Raw genomic sequence first — 24,734 nt, 5'->3', positions numbered from 1 at the left:
AAAGTGTTCCTTGCATAAATAGAGCCTAACAGTTACTGATTGCTATAGAGTCCTATATATTAATAGAAGTAGAACATATATCTTTACAGTTTAGAAATAGAACATACATCTTTACAGTGTAGGGCTTTTTTGTTGTATCCACATAAAAAGGCTGTGACTGCCATCTCTGAATTTTTACAAATTAAATTCCATAGGTGACTCTATTAACCAATTAGCAAATCCTTCTGGCTTAAGTGTAATACTTGGAAGAGCCAGTGTATTATATCTCTATGCATTTGTCTCATCCAAGTTGCAAAATCCACACTACACACATTAGTGTGATTTGTACTACAGGATGAAGACTTTTATTATATTACACTAATACAGAAATTAGTTTCAGGGCTTATGGTTCTCTGCCTAATCTATCCTGTACTCCCAATCTGTCAAGTTCAAAGTAAGGGCTACACACCTTGTTTCAGCTGCAGATGCCATACCTGAAGTGAATTACATCCTTTAGATTAGGGATTCTTAAGCTGGGGTCCATGGGTAGACTTCAAGGGGTCCCCCAAATTCTCAAATATACATGTTTCATCAGACTCTATTGCTTTAAATGGCAATGTACAGTAGACTAACGATTCATATTAGTCTGAAATTATTTGCCTGGCCCTGTTGCTTATTTGACAGCATTCGTGAGAAACATTATTAACAGAGTCAGTCCAATTATTTTGAGATTAACCTTTGAAGCTTCTTAAAACAATTCCCAGATCCTAGAGTGGTTACAGACATTCGGCTAATAGGTAAGGATAAGTACCTGCCAGCAGGTATGGGGAGACTTTCGTTCCAAGATATACTGGGTTAAGGGCGAAGGTTCAAGTTCATATTTGTCAAAAGGAAGTTTGTCTATTACCATTGGCTCACAATCTATACAGGAGAACCTCACAACAGGATGAGATGTTCGTGGAGGCTAAAACAATTTTTTAAAAAAAAAGCAGAAAAAATGGTTAGGTCTCAAAACAAGCTTATACTTCTGACAATTCTGCAAGTCCTTTTATATTTTGTTACATTATCACTCAGATACAGACTACCATTTTGAGAAAGAAGATTACTAGATCTCTAGGAACCACCAATGGCTTCCACGGGAGGGCTCAGATTCTTTACTATCTACTTGACATTAGGAAGAGGAAAGGTAAATTACAACACTCATAACTAAAATTTCAGTGAGTTGAAAAAAACTGTTTTGAATATGTTTAAGAAGTTATTATGAGTCGTAGGATGAATGTTGAATTTCAGATCTATTTTATGACCTCCAAGAATTCCCTGCCCTTCATTCCTTTGTACCATGAGGTTACAGATAGTCCAGATACGTTGGGAATGAAGAAATCCATGCAACTTTCTAATAAGGTAATGAGAGGGCTAAAGCCATGAACAAGCAAGATGAAAAACAGTAGAGGGATGGAAAGGGCAAGATAGAGACTGATAAAGAGCCAGTCACAACGCCAGGGCCCAGATGAATTTTTGCAGCATTGCTAACACCAATGTGTTTGCCTTGAATAGCTGGAGCTGGGGATGCTTTGTGCTGGGCTTCGAAGGCCTGTGTACCTGGGGTACTGGAGCAGATTAATGGAGAAGCCATTTAAGTAACAGGTTTAGCTTGTGTGATTGGAGAGCACCAGAGAAATAAAGGCGAACAGCAAGGGCAACATGGAGAGAGAGGGCCACAGGACAAGTCCCAGAGACAAAGTAAGAAGTGGGTCAGCCTATTCTTATTGAGAAATCTGTAAGGCTAATATGAATATGATAAAATATCTCTGCTTCCTTTATAAAAACATATTCATTTGCCTTTATAATTTACAATTTTAAGATGTTTGGGGGTTGAGAAAAATAGCTCTTAAATGAACTTTTAAAGATGGAGGACAATGTATTACAGTTAAAATGTGGTGTATTTTGTGTGTATATCTATCCATAGAATGGTTGATACAAACAAACCAACAGATCTAGTGTGCTTCACAATTTACTGGCGTGTTTGTGTTTTGCCTCTTCATGTTGATTATCCTTAAGGTAATAGAAGAGAATATGACTGATTAAACTTATCAGAAAAAATAAACAAAATTTAAAAAGAAAAAAAAAAAAGATGGAGGAATGGTAACATGAGCTATGTGTGAATTACTTGTAATGTCTTTTATTCTATTTTGTTTTTTCCCGAGTTAGTTTTAATTAACCTCGTAAAAGGTTTCTGACTCCTTAGATTTGAACAGGTAAAAATGTAATAAAGACAAGAGTGATGACTTGTTGCTAAGAAAAATGAAGTAAATTTGCCATAAAACCTATACTCTGGAGTTTGGAAGGGCTGATGTTTCGCAGGCGTAACACCTTGAAGCCCTGAGGAGAGGAGTGGGACATTTACCCTCACCCACAGCAGGGGCCGAAAGGATTCTTCAGTCTTACATTCAGGTCTTTCATGGCCACTTCTGAAAAAAGCGCAGAAGCCTAAAAGCAGTAATCCAGGAGAAAATGCAATTCACTGTCAGAAATTTCTAAAACTGAGACAGAATATAGATTAACTGAACCAGGAAGATGTTAAATAGAAGAAGTAGTGATTTGTTTGTGTCCCCTCCTGAGCCCACACTAGGGAGATTACTCAGGCCTTCTTACAATTTGGGGAAGGGGAAAGAAGAGAAAAGAGAGAGTGGGTTTCATACCATCTCCCTAATTACTAGACACTGCCCTCCCTCCAAAAGAAAGGCCAATTGATTTGGCACTAGGAGCAACTATAATAGTAAAGTCTCTCCTACCAAATGCAGTGACCAAAAAGACAAGTTCTTGCTTAGAGATTATTTTTTAAATATTGATTAATTACCCATCATTGAAAGGTATATTGCTACAAAAGTCCATTGATGACAAAAAGATGACAAGTAGGAAGAAGTAGAATTTTGAATATGCTTTTAATATGTTCCCAGAACCTATCCAAGGTATAAACTATGTTCAAACTTCCTGAGGCTGTGCATGAAAACCAAAGCCAGTACATTTTAGACATTGTGTTTGCCACATAAATCAAGCCAGCTGCTCTGAAATGAAAACCAAGTAACAGATTATAACAGCATCAAAAACAGCAATGTTTTAACATCAAAAAGGGCAGCTCAAGTGGCAAAGGCAACTGAAGAATGACAAGTATCAGAAAATAAAGGAACTCCTTTGATTTTACGCACAAAGCTAGACTTCCAGTAAGAGATAGAAGGCAAAGGAGGGAAGACTTACTTGTCTGTGGCATGGCATAAAGGCCTCAAAGCTATTTTAAAAGGTTCACTGTAATCAGAAAATTGAAAATCCAGAATGATGTTTACCTTTTTGTTTTATGACACTTACTAGTGAAGGTAAATTCTGATCTGGCCAAAAAGATTCTGGAATTGGCCAATGTCCAACAGGAACACCAGTTTTAGAGTTAGGTCGTACATAAATGAGCTTATGACAACTATGCCATGGCTGAGCAGCAAATGAATTGCTTGGCCTAGATGAATCCATAAGTCCATCTAAAAGTTAAACAAAAGACAAACTAAGGTGTGAATTTCCTTTTACAGCTGCTGATCTTCTTGTACAAATTTTCCAGCTGAAAGCAAAGTCCCAAATAAAACAAGAACAATGATTCATGAAAAATGAAAGAAAAAAAAAAGTAACTCTACTAGGATTTCTAAATGTTCTCTCTAGCAACTCTTTTCATCTAATCTGTCTCTTCTAACCCAACACCCCGCCCCCCACCATTCTTAACCTAGTAAGAGAATATGCAGTTATGCAGAAAACTATGGTAAAACTGGTTTTAAATTTTCTGAGACTCGTACACATAAATTAAAAACATCAAAACACTACAGTTATTTTTCAAGAATTCAATTACTAAATTAGGCAAATGAAATTGTTCACTCCCTGGTATAGTTTTCACATTTCTGGAATTGACACAAATAGATCATAAATTCCATTTATATATTCTTTCTATTTCCAAATACATGAAAAAAAGTGTTCTTTGCCAAACAATTAGACCCAATGACCACAAAGGCAAAATAAAAACTAGCCAAATTCACTTAAAGATATAAGAAATGCAGACAATGTGTATATAGTTGAGGGGAGCACAAAGCAAACACATCAAGTTTATCATGGGTGAATTCACTATGGTTTCTCCATCCACCATCAAAATTCCATGGACAATAGGTGCTGCATAATGCTGAATAATGTATCCTGAATGCATTTTAATGATTTAAACCAGTTCATTTCCTTCCTCCTTCTCCCCCCCACCCCAAATCAGGGCAAGGCAGACTTACATAACCTTTCAATGATAATATTTGTAAAAGATACGTTTTAATGATTTCAGTCTCATTTTTCTTAAATTACCAGTCATTTGAATAACTTATTTAAGCATTACTTTAAACAAGTAATTTCTTTAGACTAGGAGATTTAATGGGTCTACTGTGCACTAGGGAAAAAGACATGTAATGGCTTTGGAGGACCCCCCTTAGGTTGAGTTCACAATTCTGACAATGTGTATTTTTCTGAGGAAAGGGTTCTTCACTTTCATCAGAACCTGAAAGGTTAAGAACTCTGGACAAAGGAGAACTGGAGCTAGAAAAAAAATCTGAGCCATTTACATGACACCAGATCCCACTAGGACTTCAATATGTAAGTTCCCAGTTTATGCTAAGATAGTGAGCACGAAATTTTGGATTGCTAGCAGTATAACATGCCCTTCCTACACAGCTAATTTAAAATAGGCTGTGGAGCCTCAGTCTTTTATGGCAGATGTTCTTAACTTGGAGGTCCAAAAAATCCCTGAGATTATATACAAAATTGTGGATGTGTTACTTATGTCTGTATTTATAGGGAAAGGGGTCTATATTTTTTCCAACAGCTTCTCAAAAGGATGAGGACTAAAGAGCAAAACAACAACAGTAACAACAACAACAAAAGATCAGGAGCCACAGGATCCACTGCTTCAGACAGAAATGTATAGATTTCTGCCCTTATGCATTTGACCCCTTTGTTCTTGGTCAAGGCAATTAAAACATATAAATCAGGCTAGACAAGCACTGTGGTAATAATAATGGAAAATACACACACACACACACACACACACATACATACACATGGACTTCCTAGGAGCTCTGTTCGTGCAATGCATTACCATGGAAGTCTTGCAATGCATTACCATGGTGCTTGTTTAGTTCCCTGATCCCTCTGAAATCCATCTGCATTCAAGTGATCACAAACATCCATTCACAAACTATCTGGAGATTCACTACAATTTAACTTCCCCTATGCAAAAGTCACCCTACTTTCATCAATTTTTAGATGTCAAACTTTCTGTGAAATCTCATTTGGAGAAAAGGTTGCTCAACCCTTAACTTCAAAGTGAAAAAGTGACCGGGAAAATACTAGTGTAGGATCTTAGAGAAGATGAGCAGTTCCTGGATAAACATTCATAATTTCTTGCTGAGGTGCAGAAACTAACACATATTTCATAAAGATGGCTTAGCATATTTGGCACTCACAAAACAAAAACCAGATTATTATTTAAGTACATACCATAGTGAATCTCCAGACATTTTGTGAATAGAGAAGTGAATGAGTCAGTGCAATCCAAAGACTGGGACCAGAGAATATAAAATGCACCAGGAAAAGGAAACACATTCTTAGGAACATCCAACATGAAATTAAAGTTGTTAGAATTTGGCTACCTGACACATATACATAGGTAGTTGTTTGGATGGATGTTTGTAACCACTCAAATGCATGTGGATAGTGAAGACTGTGTCTATAATAATTTATTTAATGTCTTCTCATTCTCCTATATAACACTTTAGGGTTAAAAAAGTTTATCTACTATACCTTCTCCAATAGGAAGTGGATCTGGTCCTGTTTTTTCAAAATTAATAACTACACCACTCTGAACTTTTTGAACTAGAGATTCTAAACATTGATTCAACATTCTTTGTGTTCTCACACAGTAGGAGCGACCTATCCCAGAAGGAAAAATAAACAGCACAAGTTTGATCAAATAAAATATAATTTCATAATATAAGCATTTTAAAATCCTAAAATATAGATTGAAATAATCATAACTACATTGGCAGCAAGTATCATACCAATGATGACTTTAAGCAACAGAGTTAAAAGGCTTTGAAGGAAAACAAGTAAAGATTGGATATGGCATTTAATGAAAAATATACTCTATGCTCTGAATTTTTCCTTCAGAAACGTTTAATATTGCCAATACCTCCTGTGACTTCACACATCTGTGTGATGGCAGATTCATCAGTTGGTACGCTCCCTAGTTGCTCTGGTTCGGTAGAAGCCACTCCAGGCAAACGCAATACCAGGGCAAATAACCTTTGATCCCAACGAAAAGGTTCTTTGGTTAGTTCACTTCCAGGCAGAGGGGAATTCAAAGGAAGATGGAGCTGATAAGGCAAAAATGTGAAAAGGTTCATCATAACAACCCATATAAAAATGAAGAAAGAATTAAAGGGTTGACTTTTTCTTTCATGTAACTCAATAAAATTAAGCAATCTTTCAAGGATTACCAAGATGGGTGATTTGACCAAACTGATTCTTAACTGGAAATGCCTCCCACAGAAATAGCTACATGTTCCCTGCCATTTAAACAAAATAAAAAAAAAAAAATCTCACCTCTTCTTGAACACCAGCAGTACTTGTTAACTTGTTTCCATCTGTGATGGTAATTAAAATAGATGGTTCTAAAAAAAATGGATTTCTCCCCTAAAATACATTTAAAAAGCATTAGAGCCATGTAAAGTAATAGAAGTGTATTTAAACTTTTACATTTGCCTTGCCAATGATCTCTCAAGAATATGATAAAATTTGTCTGGATAAATAAGGAAGAAATGATCAGGGAATGAAATAGGTGGGAATCAAAATAACAACCCCTGAAGAGGTAATATTCAGTATAAACTGAGAAATTCTTATAATTCAGTAACTCCCCAAACCATTAACATTTAAATACCTCTCTCACTCTGCTTTCCAAGTAATCATAAAATAATATTACAAGATTATACTGGCATTATCATCCACCCTCATGAATCATTCACTTGAGTCAAAATCCTGGCACAGATAGGACACTAGTGACTTACGTGCTGCAACCTGGAGAGTGACTCTGGTTACTGTGAGCACAGACTTTAGAGGAGGAAAGGACAATGGGAGCAACAGCAAATGCTACTCTGCCTTCTTATCCTAGAGCTTTTTCATCAAATTGGGAGGGGCAGAGGAGTTAAGGACACTGAAAGTTTCTTTCCAATTGTCTTGTTCCGATATTTCTCAGCCGTTTATTCACATCATTCTCAAACATCTGATTATCTCATAGTAGACAATTTTAGCTATTCTATTATCAAGCCATATACAAGAACCAAAAGAAGAGGGATTTTTTAAAAGTATATATTTAAAAGGTAATATGAATCTCATTTTTGGAGGTTATGAAAAGTAGCAGAAAACTCAGTAACCATGCCCAATTTTAAATTCTTACCCCAAGCCACCAAAATAAATTAGCTGTACTCACTCAAAAATTTTTTTTACCTGTCCATAATTGTCTATTCCAGATATTAATCTATTGAGATTTAACAAATCAAATGAGGATCTTAGAGCCTGACCAAGAGTAGTCAGTCCAGAAGCCTGAAGATTTTTTAGTTCGCTCATGAATGTTGCATGATTTTCCTTCCAACCAGCCTGCAAACCAAACATTTACAAAGAATTTCTCAATTACACAATGAACAATATATAAAGTACAAACATAAACAGCAAGTATCAAAACTCTAAGAAATTTACCACTCCTTAACCTAATTCTATTCTATATCTTCACTGATCAGGTAGAACTAAAGCAAGCAGTTTCGGAAAGACCTGCTAGCTCTAATGATCAACTGCAAAGAACTGAAGTCAAAAATACTTCGTCCATTATGGCTGAAGGACTGTGGCTCAAGAGGTCCAGTTTTCTATTCAGGCTCAACCAAACCTGCCAACACACGTTACCCTAGCTTGACATTGATGGTAAGCATGGAGTAAGGGGCAGAGGAAGGAGTAGTTATTTTTTAAATGCATTGTCCTTGGTAGAGACAAACAATTAGTTATACTGACTGTCTGAGCTACATTAATTCTTCTAACCAAGATTCTTCCACCCAAGCAATATTTTCACTTTTAAGCAAGAGTAAAGAGGGAATAATAGGAATAGAGCCACACTTATTTGGATATAACCCTTCTGGCATCTTCAAGCATTCAGAAAGCCCAAGATCTAGAATAAGAGGAGAAAGAAAAAGAAACAAAAAGTTTTGGCAAAGAAGCAGCGTCCCCTAGCCACGCCCAGCAGCTATGAACAGCAGCAAACAACCAAAGATCCAAGGTCAACAGCCAACATGCTGTGATTGATTGCTCTGTAGAATAGAAGGAAGGAAAGGATCGTGCTGACTGGTCTGAGATGGGTATAGAAACAAAGCAGCAAAAAAATGCTGAGAAGAGAAGCTAAAAGAAGAAGGTGGCAGCTAACAGGAAGTCACAGAGGAATGGGCCAGCAAGAAAGAGAGAAGACGGCACAGCTTGGCAACAGAGTGGAACAGCCACTTGAGCCTCGGAGAGCCTGAGAGCAGCAGTGTGATATGCTAAATGCTGAAGTTATGCCAACCAGGCCAGTACAGCGGGAGGTGGAAAACAAGAGCAAATGGTACCGAGATAAACCAAACCATTTGAATTTCACATTTAGCTGAAGGCATATAGTCCATTATCCATGCAACTACATCAAACACTCTTTTCTGGTTTCATGGTCTTCCAGAGCAATTTGGATTAGTAGAATGACTGAGAAGTAAGAAAGGGGTCAGGTTATTGGCTATGAACCCTGTTATGAAATACCTGTGTGACCTTGAGCAAACCAGTTGGCTTATTAGGACCTAAGTTGAAAAGGAGGATGATCTGATAAGCAGGGACACTGTGTAAGGCTGAGAATACCACCTCGCAGAGTCATTCACATCGTAATCTGTGAGAGTGGCACCCCCTAGGGTTAAACAGAACACAACCTGCATAACCCTACAAGGTGAAGGTGATCTTGGTTAAGATTCACTCCAGGTCCAATAGCTGGCGATTCTTGTGAAATTAAAGATGTGCTTAGCTTGTTGTCTTTTATTTTAATATTCCTAACATATCCTATAAGTCGAAGCATTTAAAAGTTAAAACTTTCCAGGTGCTCTTTTGGTCAAATTGTATATATATGACTTTTAGCACTGGGAATATAGGGAATGAGAATAACTCTTTATGGCCCAAGGAAAATCTTATTGGACTAGATAAACTAAACTTTAGTGAAAAGGAATCATTATGGTTTAAAGTGTCCTTTCAAATATCTGGAACTATCAGTAGTTGATTATAAATCATACAGAATTAGGAAGTTAGATTTCTTCTTTGGGGTAGAAAAGAAAGGTGTACATTTGGGTGCAGGAGAGGATCAATTCTTTCTTGTATTTATTCAACAATTTTTTTTACTGACAAACTATGCTATACTTGGCAGAATGCTACGTGCTGGGGATATAGAGAGGAATGAGCTCTTGAGGGGTTCCTGCCACAAAGGAATAAGAGATGCATTTATGGAGACTGAAAGAACAAGTGACCAGAGAGTGAGGGAAGGCTTCTCACTGAAAATGGGACATTTGAGAAAGCCTGATGGGATGAAGTGAAGATCATGAGACTCACTGATGTGAGGGGTGGAGGGGACTGTGCAAGAGAAGAGAACAGATAAAAGGATAGGACTTACTTGAGAACCACCAGTAATCTGATTATCATTGCTCTGGGCACATGGCAGGAGGCAAGGCTGATTAAGATAATTTGGGTTCTGACTATAAAGTGCTTTGTACACCATGCTCAGCAGACTGGATTTTATCTGCTGGCCCTGGGAAGAACTCAAGGTTTTAAATCCAGGGAGTGGTATGATCAGATCTGTATTTCACTAAGATCTCTGCTGGTAGTTGGAGAATAAATTGTGGGGTGGAAGGGAGGCTGAAGCTTGAGGCAGGGAAACTGGTTTGGAGACTGCTGAAAGAGCTTATGAGAAAAGTGATGAAAGCCTGAGTTAGGGCAGTGGGGATGGAGAGGATGTTGCAGATTAAAGAAGTATTTCAGAGGAGGAGTCCTAAGGATTTAGTAGCTAATTAGAGGGACAGGTGAGAGAGAAAGGGTCATGCATTATGTTGAAGTTTCTGGCTTTCCCAAACTTGTAATGGTGGGCAGGGGTCCTTTACCCTGAAGCCATTATATAAAATTGATTCTTGTTTTTGGAGTTACTTCATTTAGCAATCTTATTTCCACACTGGAAACAACGGTTATATATCAAATTTGAACTCCTGAAGGGCCATGTGGTAGTTCAAGGTATAATTTTAAAAAACTAGTGGACTGTTTGGTTTGGTAAAGGGCTAGGATAAGATTTGGGTACCACTTTATGACTCATCATGATTTAAAATAATGTGTCCCGATTGTTAGTGGTGTTATTCATCAATCTGTCTTCAAATTTTCCTTTAGAATATGGAATGAAAGCATTTTACAAATATTAATAGTTTTCTTCCTTCCCCTCCCTCCCTTCTCTCCTTCTCTCTCACTCTCTCTCTCTCTCTCTTTTTCTTTCCTTTTTTTTTTTGAGATGGAGTCTCACTCTGTAGCCCAAGCTGGGGTGCAGTGGCACGATCTCGGCTCACTGCAACCTCCACCTCCCAGGCTCAAGCGATTCTTGTATCTCAGCCTCCTGAGTAGCTGGTACTACAGGTGTGTGCCACCATGCCTGGCTAACTTTTTGTATTTTAGTATATTCAGGGTTTCACCATGTTGCCCAGGGTAGTCTTGAACTCCTGAGCTCAGGTGATCCACTTGCCTTGGCCTCCTATAGTGCTGTGATTACAGGAGTGAGCCACTGTGCCCGGCCCAGATATTAAAAGTTTCTGTATCTAAATCTCTGACATTGTTTTTAGGTTAATCCCTATTCTTTGCAATGAATTGGATGATATGGGAAATTTTTAATGCCACTCCTACCTCAGTACTACAAAGTACGTAGGCTACATTTACTACCAAGAGCAATTAACTCTTTGGTAGGGGTCCAGCTCCCTATATCAAGAGAAGAACCAAATGTCCCTACGTCCATTGCTCAACATGCTGAAGGAAAAAAGGCCCACAGATTTATTGAAGTATTTAGAGAATCTTATTAATGTGATAAATTTTTTCCAAAAAGATAATTATAAAGAGATAGTGAGTATACATTAAATTACTTTACTCCAAAGATATTGTATTCTTATGTTAGTAAAAACCTTCACTCCTGATAATAACTTCCATACATTCTTACAGAACTTTACTGTTTACCAAGCACTTTCACACTTCACATTGGCTTAGGACAACCCTATAAAATAGGCATGGCATTAACATCCCTATTTTAACAGACAAGGAAGAAGTGAAACACAGTTATGTCTTGTTTATGTGGTGGCAAGTCACATTCTACAGCTGCACTATCTGATACAGTAGCTTTTAGCTACATGTGGTTATTTAACACTTGATGTATGGTTAGTTTGGATCAAGATGTGATATAAGTATAGAATGCATTTGGCATTTTGAAGATGCAGAACAAGAAATGCCAAAATCTCATTATTTTTGTACTGATTACATGTTGAAATGATAATGTCCTAGATATTTTTGGTTACATAAAATATTTTAGTAAAATTAATTTTACCTGTTTTTACTCTTTACTGTGGCTAGTAGAATTTTTTAAATTATGTGTATGACTGGCATTGTATTTCTATTGGACACTGATGTTCCTAAAAGACCTGAAGTTGAGGTATGAGAGCCTGGCCTTAAAAGCAGCAGACAGTAGACACACTACAGAATCCAAGGCGGGGTAAACAGGAAAATCAGTCTGATAGTTACATACAGGACAGCCTGGAGGAAGGTGAAGCTGTAGTCAGAAGAAGCTAGGAGGTTTGAGGCCAGGCGCGATGGCTCACACCTGTAATCCCAACACTTTGGGAGGCAGAGGCTGGCAGATTGCTTAAGCTCAGGAGTTCGAGACCAGCCTGGGCAACATGACAAGGCCCTGTCTCTTCCAAAAATACACACACAAAAATATAGCCGGGTATGGCGGTGCGCACCTGTGGTCCCAGCTACTCAGAAAGCTGAGGCGGGAGGATCACTTGATCCCAGGAGGTGGAGGCTGCAGTGTGCCATGATCATGCCACTGCACTCCAGCCTGGGTGACAGAACCAGGGCCTGTCTCAAAAAAAAAAAAAAAAAAAAAAGGAGGGGGAAGATGAGGCGGGCAGGAGGAGGAGGAGGAGGAGGAGCAGCAGCTAAGAGGCGTGAATAGTAAGTCACACCTAGGGAATCAAGACCTGAATTCGTATGGAAATACAGATGAAAGAGTTAAATGAGAAACATGTGAAACAAATAGGACAGGACTTGGTGACAGAGCATGGGGCCAAAGGACAGACAGTAAAAGATGATTACAAGAGGCCTAAAGAATGGAGGTTTAGGACAAAGGAGTAACCTGGGATGGGTAAAATCCTAAGCTAAGGGTTTATTATCTTCACAGGTCAAATTTTAAAAGTCTCTCCGAGGTAAAATAATCATGATGATGACTAAGGATAGCTAATATTTATCAGTGCTTATATGCTAGGAACTCACTTATACTAAGCATAGCATGTAATATACATCCTTCTTACATGAACCTCACAGCCACCCTCTGGGTAGGTGCTGTTATTATCTCCACTTTATACATGAGGATACTGAGGCTTGGGAAAGTGAAGCAACTTGTCCAGGCCAAACAACTAGGAAATGGCACAGCCAAGATTTGAATCCAGATAGCCTAACTTCAGAGCCTACCAATTGAAACCACTCTTCCACACATTATGGATATCGGCATACCTCATTTTACTGTGTTTTGCTTTATGGCACCTCACAGATATTGCATTTTTTACAAATTGAATGTTTGTGGCAGCCCTGTATTATCAGTGCCATTTTTCCAACAGCATGTGCTCACTTTGTGTTTCTCTGTTACATTTTGGTAATTTTTGCAATATTTCTAACTTTTTCACTATTATTATATCTTTTATGGTGATCTATGATCAGTGAGCTTTGATGTTACTATTGTAATTATTTTGGGGCACCATGAACCATACCCATATAAGATGGCAGTGAACTTAATCGATAAATGTTGTATGTGTCCTAACTGCTCCACTGACCAGCTGTTCCCTATCTGTTTCCCTCTCCTCAGGCCTCCCTATTCCTTGAGACACAACAATATTGAAATCAGGCCAATTAGTAACCCTACAATGGACTCTTAAGTGTTCGAGTGAAAGGAACAGTTGCACTTCTCTCACTTTAAATCGAAAGCTAGAAATGATTAAACTTAGTGAGGAAGGCATGTCGAAAGCTGAGATAAGTAGGCATCTTGCACCAAACAGCCATGTTGTTAATACAAAGGAAGCTCTTGAAGAAAATTTAAAATGCCACTTCAGGAAACACAGGAGTAAGAAGAAGAATAGCCACATTGATGATATGGAGAAAGTTTTAGTGGTCTGCAGAGAAGATCAAACCAGCTACAACATTCCCTTAAACCAAAGCCTAATCCAGAGCAAGGCTCTAACTCTTCCTAGAGTTGACAGAATGAATCTTCAACTCTATGAAGGCTGAGAGAGGTAAGAAAGCTGCAGAAGAAAACTTTGAAGCTAGAAGAAGCAGCCACTTCCATGTCACAAAAGTGCAAGGTGAAGCAGCAGGTGTTGATATAGAAGCTGTAGCAAGTTATCCAGAAGATCTAGCTAAGATCACTGATGAGAGTGGCTACACTGAAGAACAGATTTTCAATGTAGATGAAACGGATTTCTATAGGAAGAAGACACAATCTAGGACTTCCATAACTTGAAAGGAGAAGTCAATGCCTGACTTCAAAGCCTCAAAGGACAGGCTGACTTTTTGTTAGGGGCTAATGCAGCTGGCAACTTTAAGCTGAAGCCAACATTCATTTGCCATCCTGAAAATCCAAGAGTCCTTAAGAATTATGCTACATCTACTTTGCCTGTGCTTTAGCAATGGAACAACAAAACCTGGATGACAGCATATCTGTTTACAGCATGGTTTACTGAATATTTTAAGCCCACTCTTGAGACCTAATGCTCAGAAAAAAAGATTCCTTTCAAAATACTATTGATCATCAACAATGCACCTGGCCACCCAAGAGCCCTGATGTAGATGTACAAGGAGATCAACGTTGTTGTCATGCCTGCTAACACAACATCCATTCTGCAGCCCATGGGTGAAGGAGTCATTTTGACTTTCAAGTCTTATTATTTAAAAAATACATTTTGTAAGGCTATTAAGAAGTACATTTTGTAGGGCTACAGCTGCCACAGATAGTGATCCCTGTGATGCATCTGGGCAAAGTTGAAAACCTTCTGGGAAGGATTCAACATTCTAGATGACATTAAGAACATTCGTGATTCGCGGGAGGAGGTCAAAAGATCAACATTAGCAGGAGTTTGGAAGAAGGTGATTCCAACCTTCATGGATGACTTTAAGGAGTTCAAAAGTCCAGTTGAGGAAGTAACTGCATAAGTGGTAGAAAGAGCATGAGAACTAGATTTAGAAGTGAAGCCTAAGGATGTGACTGAATTGCTTCAATCTCATAATAAAACTTTAATGATTGAGTTGTTTTCTATGAATAAGTAAGAAAGTGGTTTCCTGAGATGGAATCTACTCATGGTGAAGATGTTGTGAACATTGTTGAAATGACAACAAAGGATTTACAATATTATATAAACTGAGTTTATACATCAGTGGCAGAGTTTGAGAGGACAGACTCCAATAAAAGAAAATAGAAAGAAGTTCTACTGTGGATAAAATGTTATCAAAAAGCACTGCATGCTTCAGAGAAAACTTTCCTGAAAGGAAGCGTCCACCAATGCGGCAAAATTCGTAGTTGTCTTATTTTAAGAAATTGCCACAGCCACCCCATCCTTCAGCAACAACTACCCTGATCACTCGGCAGCCATCAACATCGAGGCAAGAGTCCCCACCAGCAAAAAGATTATGACTGGCTGAAGGCTCAGGTGATCATTAACAATTTTTTTTTAGTAATAAAGTATTTTCAATTAAGGTGCATACATTGTTTTTTAGACATAATGCTATTGCACACTTAACAGACTACAGTATCGTGTAAACAACTTTTCTATGAACTGGGAAAGCAAAAAGTTCTTGTGACTCAGTTCAATGTGGTGGTCTGGGAATTGAACCTGCACTATCTTCATGGTAAGCCTATATTCACTTCACAGATATGTCTTGTTAGATTAGTTTATACGTTTAATAAAAAAATTTTTTTTTGAGACGGAGTCTCGCGCTGTGTCACCCAGGCTGGAGTGCAGTGGCGCGATCTCGGCTCACTGCAAGCTCCGCCTCCCAGGTTCACGCCATTCTCCTGCCTCAGCCTCCGAGTAGCTGGGACTACAGGCGCCCGCCACCACGCCCGGCTAGTTTTTTTTTTGTATTTTTTTAGTAGGGACGGGGTTTCACCATGTTAGCCAGGATGGTCTCGATCTCCTGACCTCCTGATCCACCCGCCTCGGCCTCCCAAAGTGCTGGGATTACAGCCTTGAGCCACCGCGCCCGGCCAATAAAATTTTAAAATTTCACTTTAAGCCTACTTTCCCTGACATCTAAGTACAGAACAATTAGGTGTGGGGAACAGTGAATCAAGAATTAGAAGGGCCTGGTCTATTCCTAGCTGTCTCAAACTCGCTTGGCAAGTGGTCCAGAGTAAGTCAGAGTAAGTCAGAGTAAGTCCTGGGGCTGTTTCCTCACCCAAGGAATGAAAGGGCTGAAAAACCAACTCTAAGGTCCCTTACAGTTTTTATATCCTATAATTCTATACCTTCCTTTAATATAAATCAGACTTATGTATCTTATAATTCTACACCCTGTAACAATCCTTTATGTAAATCTGACTTACAGAAAGAGAACACCTCCTGTCTCAGTAAATATGTTAATTCAGGTTGGGTTTAAGTTTCCATAGTCAACTAAAAATGTCTTTTCATACCAACAGAAAAACATGGGCCTTTCTGTCACTGACAGAAAGTGACCTGGGTTCTTGTCCCAGCTTGATCTGACTAGCCACTAGCTATTTATTCTCCACTTACATCACCACAGGAAGGAGAGAATTTGCACTTTTCTCCTCAGAACGGCAAAGCCTAAAAGCAATGTTTTCTTTTTTATTACCCTCTGCACCCACATTTCCACCTTCTCATCTGACTGGTTGGTTTGCAAACAGGAAACTAGCATGCTCTCTGCAGGCCTGTTGCTGAAGCTCTTTTGAATATTCTGGTATGTTCTCTGACATGTGGTGCTTAAGGGGTAGGTTCCACCCCTACAACAGACCCATAGGGTAGGTCTGTCAATATGTGAACTACTTGGAAGTTTTTCATGAATACACATGTAGGCTATATCCTTTCCTCCAGCTTTGATCAGGAATAAAGCTGTAATCTGGAACTCTGGTTGGCTTCTGGGTCTTATTTCTCAATAGATTTCAAGTGGAGGAGGGAAATGAAGGAGTGTTATTTAGCGGCTCCCCTAAACTTCAGTATCCCTCAGTATCCTAATACTTGTCCTTCCTGAACTTCATCCCATTTTAGCCAGGCCACTTCTCTGATTCATTGATTTTCATTGATTTTTATTTTTTTAAAATAGAGAAGCCTTTTCCTCCATTGAAATCTTGCCAGGAACTAAGAACAAGTAAAAGAGATAAAAGCAGATCAACTGTCCTCGAAGGGGATGTGGGAGTGGTGTCAGAGGCCTTTCTGAAAACTTCTGTTCTATCTCTAAAGGTCACTTGTAATCCTTTTCCAAAATGTTAGCGACCTTACTAACATTTGAAAAATGGTATAATGTTATAACACAGTATAATGTACAAGTTCAATAAACATGCTGTTAATTTCCCCAGCCAAGGTAACTGATAAAGATACTTAGGGCAGCTGTACCTAAATTTCCACAAGAAAAGTAACCCTTGTGAATGGTATATGAATTGACTATTTATAAATAAAAAAAATAGTTGAATGATTAATATTCTCTAGGATGGTAGCTATTTAAAGGGACTGGCAGTGAATCTTTCCAAACAGTAAAAAGAATCCTTGTACATTATGAATTTTCACAAGCCAGGCTCCTTCACACAGCAGTGACAGAACTTCTTGCTGGAAGGCTCCACTTGTTGTGTCCCCCTGACTTGGTGCTGAGCCACTGCACTGACTTGTTTTAGGCACATACATCCCACAGCCTATCTGGACATTCCCCTGAGCAGTGCAGTCCAGTCCAAATCTTCCTAGCTTGTTAGCAAGCCCTTCACAATGAATGAATGAAAACCTTGTTGACATCCAGAAAGCCAATGCATGTTGCTTTCCTCTCCTTGACAAGACTTTTTATCTTTTATTAAAGGAAATTAAATCAGCCTGGTAATATCTGCCATTCGTAAGCCCATGTTAGAGGTCTATCCTGGACATTGGGCTCTTCTAGGTGGTTATACAAACTAAATGATTAACAGATTTGAGTATTTTCCCAGATGTCACAAGTTAAAGCCAAAGAGTCTAAATTTAGCAGAGCCATCATTTCTCTTGTTGAAAGATAAACTATTTTCCTTTTTCCATCTGCTCTCCATAAGTTTGGGGAAAACTTGCTCTGAAACAACCCAGAAAATTTGCATAAATCAATTCCAACAGTATTTTTCAACCAACTTACTTTCTTCTTCAATTTAGCATTCTGTCATCTTTGTCATCACAAACTGTTCCTGCATTGGTAAACTCACCAGTGAGATGGAATGACATGAAAAATAAGAAGCCCTGCTTTTCCAATCATCTCTGTCTCCCGAGGAGACAAATGACTTTTCTCTTGGTCTTTGCCCTGAATATCTGGGCAAGTTAAAACTTCTCAACTTCGAGAATTTTCTTCTCACAATTACAATGGACTCCAATTTTGATAACAAAGACAAGGTTTACTTGCTCTCTTAGGTAACAGAACACTGTGACAGCTGAATCACTTTAAACTGTTTAAAATATCTTTGTAAAATGATTTTTACAGCTAGCACACCTATAAAGGAGGTTGTTACAATTATGAAGTACACACTAAGAATACACTATATCATTACAAGAATAGAACTGTCTTCCTTCTTGTACCTCCCCTAAAAGCTTCCTTCTTGCTTATATTTTCTGATCCTGACACAACTTTTTACCTGATACTCTAGCAATTTGGCTGGATTTCACTTTTTTGTGCTTTACTCACTTGACTCAAGGTACTAATATACTTCAACGCTCAAAGGAGGTATTATACTATTGTGTGTTTTAAATGTATAGTGTAGCTTTAAAATTACTTTTTAAAGAATATCCAAGGCTGGGTGCAGTGGCTTACGCCTGTAATCCCAACACACTTTGGGAGGCTGAGGAGAGAGGATCACTTGAGCCCACAAGTTCAAGGTCAGCCTGGGCAACATAGCGAGACCCCTCTCTCTACAAAAAAATTAACATACAAATTAGCCAACCATAGTGGCATGTGTTTGTAGTCCCAAGTGGTAATCGCTTGAACCCGGGAGTTTGAGGCTACAGTGAACTATGATAACACCACTACACCCCAGCCTGGGTGTCAGAGCAAGACCTTATCTTTAAAAAAGAAAAAAAAGAAAAAAAGAAAAAAAAAAGAATAACCCGTTCTCTTGGATTCAGTTTTATAAAAGTTACTTCCCCAAGGGCTTTTCTTAGTGTCCTGAACTTGCCAAAATGTGCAAAGTTCATTTTATTTGATTAAATCAGTTCTCTCCCTGAGAACTCTGAATGCCATCATTCTGTGTTTTGATCTACCAATTTTCCTCCACACACTTCAGGAGATACTACCAACCAAGACTACATATATGAAATCTAGCTTACTTGTGTCTTCTACTTTTTAACAAAGATATTAAGAAATTTACCTCCCCCAGTATATTGCAGAAATATATTTAACAGTCTGTGGCCTGCTGCACTGATCTTCAGCAGACAGTTAAAGACTCACGTGATCACATATTTTAATGAAACTGGGCAAAGAAATGATTCACAGTTTGGTTCCACTGACACATAGTTCACCATTTTGTGTTACTGACATCTTTAAAGTAATACTTAGTATGAAGTTTTTTAAGCATATAAACAATCATAAGGATCTAGAAAATTTACAAAATACGTTTATGAAGTTTTCAATTCTTACCCCAGGGAATTACGATAAAATCGTGAAGCAGCACACTTCTCAAAGTTTACTGGAAAACATGATAATATCAAAAGAATCTGACCTTCACCAGTGGACAGTAACATGTAGAAACCAATAATTTTAGAAGCTTTTCTCCTCCCTCCAAAAGTCAATTGCACTGCCACTGAAGCAGAAATATCTTAGAACTTACTAAACTTGGTCATATGTAAATGTAAAAAGTTTCCTTTCCCAGTCTCAGACCACTTCGACTGCAGCTATCAACTAATACCTATTATCAGGAAAAAAAAAAAACTACTATTGCGCATATCACACGTTCAGTTGGTTACATTTTGGCTCATTTTATGGAAAGATACACAAAATAATAAAAATGTTTGGCCTTGGAAAAAACATACATGGACAGGAGTGAGACTAAGCCACCTAAGCATTGCAGAAAGTGTTGAACATATGAGATAGCAGAATGGCCATTTATTACTTTCTGAAGATTACACAGCACCTCCTTCCCCAGGACTAATTATTTTAGGAAAAATTCTTCCATGAGAACACATGGACACATGGGAGGAACCACAAACACTGGGTGGGGCCTGTGAAGGGGGGCTGGGGAAGGGAAAGCATCAGGAAGAATAGCTAATGGATGCTGGGCTTAACACCTAGGTAATGGGATGATCTATGCAGCAAACCACCATGGCACATGTTAACAAACCTGCACATCTTGCACATGTACCCTAGAACTTAAAAGTTGATGAAAATAAATAATTTCAAAAAATTATTATGAGCTACTTTTTACATGGTAAAAGTAATATGCATTCATTGCTAAAAATCCCAACAAAATACAAAGTTAGTTAGTCTGTCTGTTCACCAAACCCTCACTCTCACTCTTCCAAAGTATTGATAGGACTCTGTCATGAACATTATTAAATTGTTTACAGCAAACAGAATTGACATCAATAAGATTGAGTGGCATTTACCAATTTAACCACTAAGTGTGTGATATAGCACATTAAACACCTCCAGGACCTCTTTTCTAAAATTTAAAGTTTGTTGTTGTTGTTTGTTTGTGTTTTTGAGACAGGATCTCACTTTGTGGCACAGGCTGGAGTGCACTGGTGTGAACATAGCTAACTGCAGTCTTGTAATCCTGGGCTCAAGTGATCTTCCCACCTCAGCCTCCTGAGTAGCTGGGACTGCAGGCATGTGCCACTATACCAGGCTAATTTTCTTTTTTTAAATTATTTTTTGTAGAGACAGGGTCTTGCCACGTTTCCTAGGCTGTCTCAAACTCCTGGGCTCAAGTGGTCCTCCCACCTCAGCCTTCCAAAGTGCTGCGATTACAGGTGTGAGCCACCATGTCCGGCCTAAAGTAATTTTTAAGTCACCCTGAATTCCAAGCCTCAATTATTCCACTTCCTGCCTTTCAGTTATACAACTCTCTCCTGTACTTTTTCGGAAGGAGCCCTGGAAATAATCTAGTCTAATCCCTTCATTTAATAGATGAGGAAACTGACACCATAAAAGGTTAAGTGACTTGCCTGGGGTCATGTGTGTAATTAGTAACAGACTCAGGCTAAGAACATGGATCTCTTGCCTTCCAGTCCAGCACTCTTGACAGAGCTATTGAAGTGAAAAGGACACAGTTTGCCATACTACATGACAATAGATGGTATGATCTACTAGACAGGATGTACTATGTCCACTTTTTAAAATCTGATTTTATAAAAGTACCTAGCTATTGCCTAAATCTACCTCTAACACACAACTCAAAGGCATCACTATGAAATGGAGTTTACAAACCTATATAAGCTATTAAGAAAAGTGGAGAGCTTTGCTCTGCTTATCATCAACATCCTCCTTCAAGAAATAAAACAGGAGGGGGTCTCCACTTTCCAATGTCATGGCTATATTAAAGGCTAGATATTCTCCCTGGAATCCTGTTGTCCCCTGTCTAGTTTTGTGGGCTATCTTTGGCAGAGGGACTGGCCCTTCTGATTAAACAGCAGTGCCTCCGGGCAACTTCAGGCCAATTTAAATTAAACCATCTTGGTCTAGAGTTCAGGCTAATCAAACCCTAAAGGTCATACTCCAGCTCCCACCCTCCTTCCTTCTGCAACTTCTCATCATTATAATAGCATTTTAAAGCATGTTCTGTCATGTCCTCACCCTCAAGTCACACCCTTAATGGAATGCTTTCAGTTTACTTCCTCTTCTCCCCTAGGCCTTCAGCTCTCCTGGCTCTGTATCTCTTCTTCCTTTGATTAACTGATGCTCTAAGGGCTGGCATCAGGAATGGGGAGATACACTCAGAGAGTAGAAGAGACAGTGCAGGGCTTCTGTGGGAAATGATGGGAAATAAGTTTTTAACGACACGTGGAACAGATACTAGAGAGCTCAGAATGGCATGCTGGGGAATTTAGACTTGACCCCATAGGCATGGGGAGACTGAAGGCTGGTGGGGAGGGTGATATGATAAAACCAACTTTTTTCAAAAGTTAGCAGTTGATGTAAGTCAAGACAGGAATTTTGGAGGCACTTGGGAGTCCAGTTAGAAGGTTGGTACAGTGGTCAAAGCATAAAAACATGAGAACCTAGATTAAAGTGATGGCAACAGAAACTGAGTCGAAGGAACACACGTAAAAGAAATTTCAAAGGGATGGCAGATAGGCCAGAGTAGATGGAAGGCAAAACAAACAAACAAAACAGATGAATAATGACAGAGGTCTGACTGTGAGCTGACAGCAGGACAGACAGTCAGGGGAGATGCGTGGAGATGTAACGCAGTCAGTTGAGATGCCTGAGTGAAAGCTGAAGATGGTGAAGCATCAGTGTGTGTCGAAATATTTGGAACCACGAATGAAGCAGGATACATTCCCCAAGGGAAAGACTTTGGAAGACAGAGAAATAATTATCAGAGAGAGAAGTGGAGAAACAGAATATAGGAAGTAATAAGTTGTGGAAGGGAGAAGTAGTTAGTTTCAAATGTAGTCAAGGACAAAGAGGATGAATATTGGTAATTTTGCCCAAGTAGCTTGACAATAAATCTTAGGACCTTAATAAATCATATTTACTTTTCTTAACAGTACTGTTTTTCAGTTGCACAAACAAAAATGTTTCAAGACTTTTTGTTCAATTGCATTTAAATCCTGTGTTTGGCTCCTGATACTAACTTCACTGAACTATTTGAGCTACAGGGCAGGATATAGATAATGAAAGAGCAACTGACATTAATGAGTAGTATAACCAGGGGGAAATGGTTTAAGATACAGAATTCTACTTTTTCTATAAACATCTGGCACACCACCCAAAAGTCTTCATGCAATGTTTCTCTGGTTAAGACCCCACTGACTGACATCTCTATTTCTCCTCTAAAATCCCTCTTCTACCCCAGGCCATCTAACTAGACAGGAGGGAAGAAAACCAACAATCTGACTATGATGGGGTGTGGCTTGAGGAAAATGGGAGAAGTGGTTGAAATGAGGACCACACCAGCAGATAAGGCTCAGGCTGATACACAAAACTCTGCAAAGGCATGATGGTAATCCAAACCTTTTTAAAAACCATATCTACCTCCTCCAGAGGCTATGGATTAGAAAAAACAAATGGCTCATGTGGAGTACACTGAATATCTTTCTTTTCCTCATAAGAAAAGCATTTATCAGGAGATTGGTAAAGTGAAGAAGGCATATCAGTTTCTAGTGGCTATTATGAATAGATAGCCAAGGACTACCCTGCTGCTTTTACAAAACTACCACTATTCCTATAGGGCCTACTCAGGCTAGGCCACCAGTTCACATCCTCCAGTCCTCAACTATCTCATACTCCATCAACTGAGAGTCTCAACAACTCTGTATCTGTCATCAGTAGGGGCATAACTGTGGGACATCAAAGGCAAAAATGTTTTACAAACAAATGTACCACAATACTCACCCAGCAAGTCAGAGAAATATTAAAAATAATAACACTAGCAGTAATAATTTTCATTCACTGAGTGCTTACTACAATACCAAGCACTATTACATTAAAAGCAGCTATAAATAACAGCATGATAATTATGTTTAAAAAATGATGGCTCTAAGACATGCATCATAATGAGAAAATACCAGTGAGAAGTTATCAAAAGGAATGTTGTGTCACAATTCATAGGAAAAGTGAAGAGGTTAATCACTGAATAGACTGGAATAGAGACAGACCTGGGTTACTACTGGCTGTGTTACTTAACCTCTCTGGGCCCTGGTTCCCTCATCTATAAAATGAGGATAATAATAGTACCTAGTAATACCAGTACACAGGCTGACTAGGAAGAGAAACTAAATAAACATTTTACATTCATTGGCACATTGCCCTGTACCTAAGCATTACTCAATAAATGTCAGCTGCTATTATTTGAAAGCTATTTTGTGATTGTTCATTATTACAAGGAAGCAAAATAAATCAAATCATATCTGAAATACAGGGATACGCTATACAAGCTAGATAACACCTTCGACCATAAGATGGGATTTAGGAGGATCCAAAATTAGGGATATAAAGTGGTCCTGCCTCTTATAGATGCTATTCATCAGCATATCTATACATCCACCCAGCCTCAGAATTAGACATTGGCGCTTCTTCCTTAAATGGGAGCCATTATAGTTACCAAAAAATAACAATCACTCCTGTGACCTCCACTAGGAGGATTAAGTTTTGAAAAAGTTAACGACTGTCAGAAGTAAGAATCCTAGGAGCCCTCCAGTCATGTGGCCTCTCCCTCATTTTAACGCTACTGATGACTTGCCATGATATAAGACAAGGGCTCCGCTGGGGAACATCAATAAAGTTTTCAAAAACCGCAGTGATACAAATTCCCCTCTTAAGTTTTACACTATGCCAAACTAGAGTATTTATTCTTTATCCTCTAAACTTTATCCTCTAAACTTCCTAAAGAATGCTGCTCCTGAGAATTATTGGGCAAAGTAGCTATGTAAATCTAACAAGGGACATGTTACATATTTCTAATAACACTGAAAGCATGAAACATTCAGTACTACTGGTGAGCACATATTATAAATGGAATTCTGAATTACTGCAGTTACATTCATTCACATACATATTCCATTATACTTAGCCCAGGAAAAGACTTCTAACCCAACCAGTTGGATCACCAACTGCATCCAAAAGACTAAGCAACCAAACTGGCTTTCAATACAAATAAGAATGGGATGCTTTCATATTTTGCTCCATGAGCAAGGGTTATCAAGCCATCAACTCTGAACTATATGATAACCTTTCATGCACAAATAAGTCTTTTATCACGGGGTGGGGGGGGGCGGTGTTCATTTTAAACGGAACTTCCAGAGAAAGGATCCTCCTTCAGAAACAATTCCTAGGATATGAACATCATAAAATATCTTAAGAAAGAATATAGACGAACACTGCTGTCTAATAGAAATATAGCGCAAGCCACATATGGAATTTCAAATTTTCAACTCGCCACATTAAAACAGTAAAAAGAAACAAGTTAG

General features: G+C 38.6%; 1 protein-coding gene across 8 annotated transcripts in view; it reads right to left on the bottom strand.

Annotated features, from left to right (window-relative positions):
* The window catches only part of INTS6L (integrator complex subunit 6 like), a 62,503-nt gene that overhangs the window by 29,765 nt on the left and 8,004 nt on the right, over nucleotides 1-24,734 (bottom strand). For 7 of the 8 annotated variants that reach the window (XR_003117382.1, XM_025372187.1, XM_025372189.1 and 4 more), the window contains exons 3-8: nucleotides 7,549-7,698; nucleotides 6,649-6,738; nucleotides 6,236-6,419; nucleotides 5,848-5,976; nucleotides 3,343-3,506; nucleotides 791-943 (exon numbers count right to left, since the gene is read on the bottom strand). Coding sequence is in view for 7 of the 8 variants with exons in the window: in XM_025372187.1 (XP_025227972.1) it covers nucleotides 791-943; nucleotides 3,343-3,506; nucleotides 5,848-5,976; nucleotides 6,236-6,419; nucleotides 6,649-6,738; nucleotides 7,549-7,698 (870 nt within the window). In the remaining variant the exon portion in view is untranslated. The remainder of the gene's footprint in view (nucleotides 1-790; nucleotides 944-3,342; nucleotides 3,507-5,847; nucleotides 5,977-6,235; nucleotides 6,420-6,648; nucleotides 6,739-7,548; nucleotides 7,699-24,734) is intronic. The other variant, XM_025372193.1, reaches the window with a different exon arrangement.

Source organism: Theropithecus gelada, chromosome X, assembly GCF_003255815.1.
Source record: "Theropithecus gelada isolate Dixy chromosome X, Tgel_1.0, whole genome shotgun sequence".
In the NCBI taxonomy this organism is placed as follows: Eukaryota; Metazoa; Chordata; class Mammalia; order Primates; family Cercopithecidae; genus Theropithecus; species Theropithecus gelada.
This window is presented reverse-complemented; position numbering and strand designations above follow the sequence as displayed.